The 9,464-nt window shown below is 46.9% G+C and overlaps 1 protein-coding gene across 1 annotated transcript in view; it reads right to left on the bottom strand.

Annotated features, from left to right (window-relative positions):
• Positions 1–9,464, bottom strand: part of Dip2b (disco interacting protein 2 homolog B) — an 87,281-nt gene that overhangs the window by 18,731 nt on the left and 59,086 nt on the right. The window contains exons 21-25 of the mRNA XM_029547886.1: positions 8,740–8,849; positions 8,533–8,613; positions 7,658–7,781; positions 4,439–4,560; positions 2,540–2,651 (exon numbers count right to left, since the gene is read on the bottom strand). Coding sequence (XP_029403746.1) covers positions 2,540–2,651; positions 4,439–4,560; positions 7,658–7,781; positions 8,533–8,613; positions 8,740–8,849 — 549 coding nt within the window. The remainder of the gene's footprint in view (positions 1–2,539; positions 2,652–4,438; positions 4,561–7,657; positions 7,782–8,532; positions 8,614–8,739; positions 8,850–9,464) is intronic.

The following is a 9,464-nucleotide window of genomic DNA, read 5'->3' as shown; positions in this document are numbered from 1 at the left end:
CCCCCATGTCACCAGCTCTGTGTCCCAGGGTCACTCCCCCCATGTCACCAGCTCTGTGTCCCAGGGTCACTCCCCCCATGTCATCAGCTCTGTGTGCCAGGGTCACTCCCCTGTCATCTCTTCTACTTTTCTCTAACATAGATCTCCAAAATCCCCACATTCACAGTGCTACTGCAAAGTTAATTCAAAGGAAGTACTTAACATTTCCTTTGTTAATTCACTGATTTTGTATGTATGTGTGTGTTCACAGGCATGCAAAAGAGCCTCCTGGAGAAGTAGGAAGGAGGCATAGGTTCCCTGGAACTGCAGTTACGGGGATTGTGAGCACCATGTGGGTGCTGGGAATTGAGCCTGAGTCCTTTGAAGGAACAGCAAGTGCTCTTATATCTGAGCCATCTCTCCAGCTCCCACATGAGCCCCTTAAAAAAGAACTGTATATTCTCAAAATGCATTAACTGTTGTAACACTTTCTTATTAAAACACATCACTTACAGTTTAGTATCTTGTATTAATCATGTATGGTGTGACAGTGTTGACTGTTAACCTGACAGGACCTGGAGTCCTCTGGAGTCCCCTTCTAGGCACATGTACCAGAGAGTTATTTTGATGAGGTTAGCCTCTGGTCATGCTTATGAGAAAGAATCTTGATGAGGGAAATCGAACTGAGAAGACCACTGTATAAGGGCATCACAGCAAACCAAGAGCTCCGTTCCTGAACCACATAAACCTGAAAAGGCTGGACCCACAAAAATGTCCATTACTCTCTTCCTCCTGACTGCAGAGGTCATTTGACCAGCTGCTGCCCCAAGTTCCTGCTGCCTAGACTCTCCACCATGATGCTGTGGTGTGAACTGTGAGCAGAATACTCTTTTCCTTCCTTAAGCTATTTTCACATAATACTTTATCAGAGCAACTTTAAAGGTGAGACAGCCCCTCCTCTAGAGGGGAGTTACATTCACTCAATTAAAACACCTCTTCCTGTGCTGGGGACACATTATGACTCACACGTGCAGAGCCCTGCTTGCACTCACTTCCAGTGCTGCATGGTACTGGAAACTAGAAAACTAGATTTAGTGGGATATCTCTGCCTTATACCAGAAGTTCTTTGTAATTCAAAGTCAAAACTGTCGAGCTATCTCTAGTCTAAGCACAGCCCTCGGATGCCCTTGGCTTCCCTGACTAAGAAATGTTAGTGAACTTTAAACCTCACGCCACAGGGTGCCTCCTGCTTGTCAAGCCAAACACTTCTTTAACAGGGTTTAGCAACCACCCCTGCGGCTCCACACTGCGGCTGGACACTAGCGCAGTTTCTATAAACCTCATTTACAGACGCTCTGGCCCAAGCTAAAGAAGAGCTCAGAGCTGCAGCGGCGTCCATCAGTCGGGACTTAAGTCCTATCTAGGTGCAGAGCCCACATTGTCCTGTTCCATGAATCCTCCCATGTCTTCAGCATTTTTTAATGTGAATAGCAGCTAACATTTATGCACATTCTGGTTTCCACATTATATCACATTTGATATTTTTAGGTACAACGACAGTATTTTAGAATGGGTTATACAGGCATTAACGAATGAAGCTCAGGCTAGAGCCCAGGTCTTCTAACTTCTAGTCCATGGTTGTTTTTGGTTTTTGGTTTTAAAAAAGATTTATTTATTTTTATGTATGTGAGTACAATGTCACTGTCTTTAGACACATCAGAAGAGGACTTTGGATCCCATTACAGATGGTTGTGAGTCACCACACAGGTGCTGGGAATTGAACTCAGGACCTCCAGAAGAGCAGTCAATGCTCTTAACTGCTGAGCCATCTCTCCAGCCCCACAGTTGTTTTAACTGCATCACATTACAAGTCAAGGGTCAGACTGTCTCAATATTGTGTGTGTGTGTGTGTGTGTACACGTATAGGCGTGTCTAGGTGTACATGTGTGTACACGTGTAGGTGTGTCTAGGTGCACGTGTGTCTGCAGGTATGCATGTATGTGTGGATGTCTCTGTGTGTCAGTGGAAGCCAGAGGTTCACTTTGGGTGTCATTTCTCAGGAGTCATCCACCTTGTTTGCTGACACAGCGCCCTGGTCTCCCTGGGACCATTCCTTGGTCTCAGTACTTCATATGGACCTACAGACACCTGGCCATGAAACATAACCACCTTTGGACGATGTGAGCAACATCATTTTTGTCTTTTTTTTTTTTTTTTTTTTTTTTTTTGAGACAGTCTCTCATGATGTAGTATAGCCTGGGCTTGAACTAACGATCCTCCTGCCTCAAACTCTAGAGTTCTGAGATTATAGATATAAGCCATCACATCCAGCAAGATATTTTATTTAAAGATCATTTAGCACATTACGGGCTGGTTCTTGGACTTGGCTTTACTGTGTCCAGTGTGTTGGTAGTACACACTTCCTGGGTATCTGGCTTTGCTCTGTGTCAGCAGATGAAGGGTGTTAAGGCAGGAAAGCTGTGTGGTGTGAGACTCTAGGAAACTTCTGGCAGTGAATGGCAGCTACTCTGAGCAATCCCCCCTCCCCACCGCAGTTCACCTGTATCAATGATGGCTGGCCAGGTTTTCACATCCACAGCTGCCGCTGCCTCTCGAGACTTGAGCAACCTCATCAGCGTTTGAGTGGTAAGGACACACGCTGCTTTGCTGACCTGGAAACACAGGCACAACAGTAAAGAGCAGAAGGCTTAGCACTGGCCATGCTAAGAGGAGCCTGCTCACCATCCTGGCCGAGTTATATCACTGTTTTTATTTCAGAAAATGTGTCATACTTAATTCTCCCAGGATGACAGCCATATTGTAACAACAGGAGCTGCTGCTAACAATGGGCATACCCTCAGGAAGAACCCTGCATCCTAACCTTTGTAAAGACAGAAGACCGGGCTGGTGAGACGGCTCAATAGGTAAGAGCACTCGACTGCTCTTCCGGAGGTCCGGAGTTCAAATCCCAGCAACCACATGGTGGCTCACAACCATCCGTAACAAGATCTGACACCCTCTTCTGGAGTGTCTGAAGACAGCTACAGTGTACTTAAATATAATAAATAAATAAAATCTTAAAAAAAAAAAAAAAAAAGACAGAAGACCAAGACATGGATCCTCGAGTGCTGAGGGAAGGGGAGGAGGTGTGAGAGCTTAGGATTAGGGTGTGCAGTGGAGACACCAGACTGAGGCCATGGAGCCAGTCAGAAGCGCCCACACACTAGTTCTGCTCAGCAGTGTGGGGAGATGCAGTGACCTACTTTCACCCACAAAATGAGTCAACAGAAAGAGACTCCCAATGCTTCCCCAGGCCTCAAGGTAGAGCTAACAAGGACATTTGCTTTTCTGAATTAAGCTGTCGTGGAATCATCTATGACAGTGTGTCTTATGCTGAAGGTACTGACCCGACAGCAGCTCTTGGAAAGACAAACGCCCCATCAATTACAAGTGTCTGGCCTGTCAGTGTGCTGGCCCAGGCTGCCTTCTGCTAAAGGTCTCAGTATATTCAACAATGTAGATTTATTCCATTTCAATTGTCATATATTGTAAAAACTTATGTGGGGCAGTGGCAGCGCACACCTTTAATCCTAGCATGTGGGAAGCAGAGGCCGAGTAAGTTCGAGGCCAGCCTGGTCTACAGAGTGAACTCCAGGTTGGCCAGGGCTACACAAAGAAACCCTGTCTCAAAAAACCAAACCTAACCAAACCAAAAAACAAATTCAGGGGTTTCTGTTTGTACTGGTGTTGCTAAGGAGTAACAAGTGCTGACCACTGAGCCATATCCCAGCTCTGCACAGCTTTTTAAAAATATTTAAGCTGGGTGTGGTGGCGCGTGCCTTTAATCTCAGCACTCAGGAGGCAAAGGCAGGCGGATTTCTGAGTTTGAGGCCAGCCTGGTCTACAGAGTGGTGAGTTCCAGGATAGCCAGGGCTACACAGAGAAACCCTGTCTCAACAACCCTCCCCCTCCCCCCCCCAAAGAAATGACCTGACTGGGAGAACCTGACATGAAGAATTATACTGATTTACTGGTTCTTATGTAGGAAAAAAGTCTGACAGGTAATAATGTATTTTATTTAAGAAGGAAATGGGGGTCAACTCTATGGAAAAATGACTAAGCAGAGCTCTCTCTCCTCCTCAGGGTTTCGGACTATCACGTACAGTCCCTATCCCACCAATCACTGCTCTCCGATCTCTGCAAAGACTTGGAGGCCAGGGAAAAGCAGAGGAGAAAGCTGTAGTTTGCTTTAGTGTGCTGTTTGTTTTGACACAGACTCTCTTTCCATGAGCATTCACAGCCCTGCCTCTGCCCTGTGCTGGAATCACAGGTACACACCACACAATGAAGGGAGAGGTTTTAGGAGAAAAACCTGACGACATGACACTAAGGAAGCAAGAAGTGACTACAGAGTCTCAGTTGTTTGTGGATTCTGGAACGGGGACAGACAGGCACTTACATCAACGACCATGCGAACTGTGGGCAAGGTGGCAGTGAGGTTCTGTGCATGAGGGGGCCGCACGGTCACGGGTATACACCCTGCGTACAGGCAGCCGTAGAATGCAGCGATCAACTCGATGCCTGTGAGACAGAGGACATTGTCAGGGGAGTCACTTAGCTGCTGCTGTCACCAAAGAACTAAACTCAGAGCCTCCGAACAGTCAGGCCCAACCAGGCAACACATGGGCTGCATATTAGGTCTCTCCAGAATGATCTGTCAAGCTCTGGGATAAGAAGTGTGAACCCCCAGAGACTTAGAATACCCAAGATACAATTTACAAAACAAGAAAACCAAAAAGGAGGAAGACCAATGGGTGGATACTTCATTCCTCCTTAGAATAGGGAACAAAATACCCATAAAAGGAATTACAGAGACAAAGTTTGGAGCTAAGACGAAAGGATGGACTATCCAGAGACTTCCCCACCCAGGGATCCATCCCATCATCAGCCACCAAACCCAGACACTATTGCACATGCCAGCAAGTTTCTGATGAAGGGACCCTGATACAGCAGCCTCTTGTGAGGCTATACCAGTGCCTGACAAACACAGAAGTGGATGCACACAGTCAGCTATTGGATGGAACATACGGCCCCCCAATGGAGGAGCTAGAGAAAGTACCCAAGGAGCAGAAGGGGTCTGCAATCCTGTAGGAGGAACAACAATATGAACTAACCAGTACCCCCAGAGCTTATGTCTCTAGATACAAATGTAGCAGAAGATGGCGTATTCAGCCATCATTGGGAAGACAGGCCCCTTGGTCTTGCAAACTTCATATGCCCCATAGAGGGGAACACCAGGGCCAAGAAGTGGGAATGGGGTGGGTAGGGGAGCAGGACGGGGGGAGGATATAGGGGTCATTCAAGATAGCATTTGAAATGTAAATGAAGAAAATATCTAATAAAATAAAAGAAAAAAAAAAGAAGTGTGAACCACCATACCTGGTTCATGTAGCTTATTAGACCATGATTTAAACAAGATATTGACAAAATTAAACTTTAATAATTAAGAAGAGTAGAAAGTCTAGCACAGTGGCTCATACTTGGCATTTGAGATGTTGAAGCAGGCATATTGCCAAGGGTTCAAGACCTGCCTGGACTACACAGCAATAGTTAAAAGCCAACCTAGGCTAAAATGGAGACCATCTTTAAACACACACACACACACACACACACACACACACACACACACACACACACACACACACTTGGGTGGTATTGGCAATTGAACCCAGAGCTTTGCACATGGCTAGCGAGTGTTGTATCCCTGAGCTATATCCTCAGGCCCAGCAGTGAGCTCTTGGAAGATGCTGGAAGGTAGGCTATTACCGTTTGCTGTACTTAGAAATCAAGGGTATTTAAGGAAATAAGGACAGAGGAGAAGTGAGGATCACTGAGCTTCCCCTGCACAAAAGCTGATGCAGGAAAAGCAACTGCACTTCCTAGACATTGTGGGTCAATGAACACGGCTCAGTGCTATGGGCCTGCCACGGCATTACTGGTAGATGGAAGACAGCTTCAGGTTAACATACATGATGCATCCTCCCAGGAAAGATGGTCTCCTAGGCAATCTCAGTGTTCACACAAATGATCAGCATAGTAGGAAACACAGAGTGAAGTAGAGGAGGGGAAGAGACCAGAAGCAGTGAGGCAGAGCAATGGAGACAGACTAGCAAAGGACTCTGGGCATGCCAGTCAGAACAGACGGAACAAAGGAGGGAGATGCAAACCCCATGGTGCTTTGTCTTTTCTTGTATTTGCCTTTCAGTTCAAATCTTTTATGTAAGACTCTGAATCCTGGGTTGTGAGATGCACAGCAGGTAAAGCACATGCTATGCTCACAGTGTGCTATGTTCACTGTGTGCTATGCTCACTGTGTGCTGTGCTCACTGCATGCTATGTTCACTGTGTGCTATGCTCACTGTGTGCTGTGCTCACTGTGTGCTATGCTCACTGCGTGCTATGCTCACTGTGTGCTATGCTCACGGTGNGCTATGTTCACTGTGTGCTATGCTCACTGTGTGCTGTGCTCACTGTGTGCTATGCTCACTGCGTGCTATGCTCACTGTGTGCTATGCTCACGGTGTGCTATGTTCACTGTGTGCTATGCTGACTGTGTGCTATGCTCAATGCACGCTATGCTCACTGCACACTATGCTCACTGCGTGCTATGTTCACTGTGTGCTATGCTCACTGTGTACTATGCTCACTGAACACTATGCTCACAGTGTGCTATGTTCACTGTGTGCTATGCTCACTGCACACTATGTATGCTCACCGTGTGCCATGCTCACGGTGTGCTATGTTCACTGTGTGCTGTGCTCACTGCACGCTATGCTCATTGCATGCTATGCTCACTGTGTGCTATGCTCACTGCATGCTATGTTCACTGTGTGCTATGCTCACTGCGTGCTGTGCTCACTGCACGCTATGTTCACTGTGTGCTATGCTCACTGTGTGCTGTGCTCACTGCATGCTATGCTCACTGTGTGCTATGCTCACTGCACACTATGCTCACTGTGTGCTATGCTCACTGCATGCTATGTTCACTGTGTGCTATGTTCACTGTGTACTATGTTCACTGTGTACTATGCTCACTGTGTGCTGTGCTCACTGAACGCTATGCTCACTGTGTGCTATGTTCACTGCGCGCTATGCTCACTGCACGCTATGCTCACTGTGTACTATGTTCACTGTGTGGTGTGCTCACTGCACGCTATGCTCACTGTGTGCTGTGCTCACTGCACGCTATGCTCACTGTGTACTATGTTCACTGTGTGTTGTGCTCACTGCACGCTATGCTCACTGTGTGCTATGCTCACTGTGTGCTATACTCACTACGTGCTATGCTCACTGCATGCTATGCTCTCTGTGTGCTATGTTCACTGTGTGCTATGCTCACTGCGTGTTATGCTCACTGTGTGCTATGCTCACTGCGTGCTATGTTCACTGCGTGCTATGCTTACCGCGTGCTATGCTCACTGTGTGCTATGTTCACTGCGTGCTATGCTCACTGCTGACCTGAGGGTATAGCCTGGGCCACACCCCTGAGAACAGCACGTTTGGTGTCAGGAAGTGCCAGCTCTGTGGTGGTGGACAGTGGCCCTGAGTTCCCGTCCTCTCCTGCTGTGTGGTATCTAATAATACAGCTCAGAGTCCAGATTACCAATCCCAGTCTTACCAGGCGGGTAGAGCAATACTACATTGTCCCCTGCATTCAGATGTCCCTTGTCAGCAAGTACTGAAGCGATCCTCTCTGCTCGCTTATGAAGCTGAAGGCAGCTGGCTGTGCACACAGTAGTTCCCTTCAATACAAGAAGGACAATCGGGTTAAAGTTCAGTGCAGAAACAGACACACACAAGTACTGTCAAGCAGACATTACACTCTACAGGCTTGGCCTCTGGGTGAATTATCATCTGAGACAACTCCCTGGAAGAAAAAACAGGTGTGGAAGGTTCGAAGGGTATGTTAATTATCTTGCTTTTTTTTTTTTTTTTTTTTTTTTTTTTTTTTTTTTTTTTTTTTTTTTTTTTTCCGAGACAGGGTTTCTCTGTATAGCCCTGGCTGTCCTGGAACTCACTTTGTAGACCAGACTGGCCTCAAGCTCAGAAATCCACCTGCTTCTGCCTCCCAAGTGCTGGGATTAAAGGCGTGCGCCACCACCACCTGGCTTGTTAATTATCTTAAACCAAATGTATTTACAGTCTTTCTTTCTTCGTGTTTTTACCAGGCTAGCCTCAAACAGAGTTTGGCCCTCCTTTGCCTCTGGAGTACTGGGACTAAAGGGATGGGCCACCACTGCCCAGATAAGGTTTCTTTCTTAGTATACATGAATTACTCTATTCTTTGTCTGTTTTGAGACAGTTCTCATGTAACAGGCTGGCCTAGGCTAAGTAGTTTGAGGACGATCTTTAACTCCAAATTTTTCTGCCTCCCAAGTGTTGGGATAGCAGGCATGCATTACTATGCCCAGTTATGTGGCTTGGGGTTAATTAAGCCTAGGGCCTTGTCAATGCTGGGCAAACACTTTCCAAACCTGCAAGTGATTTTAATACCTTGGCATTTAACAGCATGAAGAGGACATGGTCAGGAGTTGCCTGGGCTCGCCACTGCAAAATCTCTGCCAGGAACTGGTGCTAAAATCACAACGCAGAAGAAAGGACTCGGGGTCAGCAAGTTATGAAGATTCATGTAAAGGCTCCCACTGCACTCTGAGGTGTGTCCTGTGTTCACAGGGACAAGCCTGGCTGAATGGAACTTACCTTCCTCACCAGGTCATTCTCTTCTATTTGACCCAGGTCCCTTCCAGCAGCCTGTGCTATGCGTTTACCAGCAACCAGATTCCCAACCATCACAGAAGCAGGGCCTACACCTGCAAACCCAAACAAAACCAACCTGAGAACAGCGGTTCAAGTTACACACTCCCAAAGCATTTCCAGACTGGCCTACACTGGTTCAAAAGTTCATTCAGCAATGGCCAAGAGCCTGTATGCCAGTGAAAAAGGTACCAATCTGTACACACTATGGACAAAGTAGGGCAGTGGGAAGGACTGGAGAAAGATAAAACGGGTGACCTGGGGTGTGTGTGTGTGTGGGTGGGAGAACAGGCAGTGACTGAACTGAGATCTACAAAGTCAGTTTCACTCCAGTCAACAGTTCCTACAAAGCTCATTCCTACAAATGGCTTTATATGTTCCAACTAACACGGCACTAAAGAGAGTACACAGCAGTAACGGATGTCTCTCTGAAAGAAGTTATCACCTATAGGATAGACTGCATTCATTAGACACATGAACAGTGCTGGGCTAGCAGACAGGTCAGTGGGTAAAGGCGTCTGCCGCCAGATCTGATGATAGGAGGTCTGTCGGCAGGGCCACAGTGTGGAGAGAAAACCAAGTCCTTCCTGCAGCTTGTCTTCTGACTTCTAAATGTATGTATGCCATAATGCCCTTGTGTGTGTGTGTGTGTGTGTGTGTGTGTGTGTGTG

Source organism: Mus pahari, chromosome 17, assembly GCF_900095145.1.
Source record: "Mus pahari chromosome 17, PAHARI_EIJ_v1.1, whole genome shotgun sequence".
Classification (NCBI taxonomy): domain Eukaryota; kingdom Metazoa; phylum Chordata; class Mammalia; order Rodentia; family Muridae; genus Mus; species Mus pahari.
Note: the sequence above shows the minus strand (reverse complement) of the source record. Positions and strands in the feature narration are given on the sequence as shown.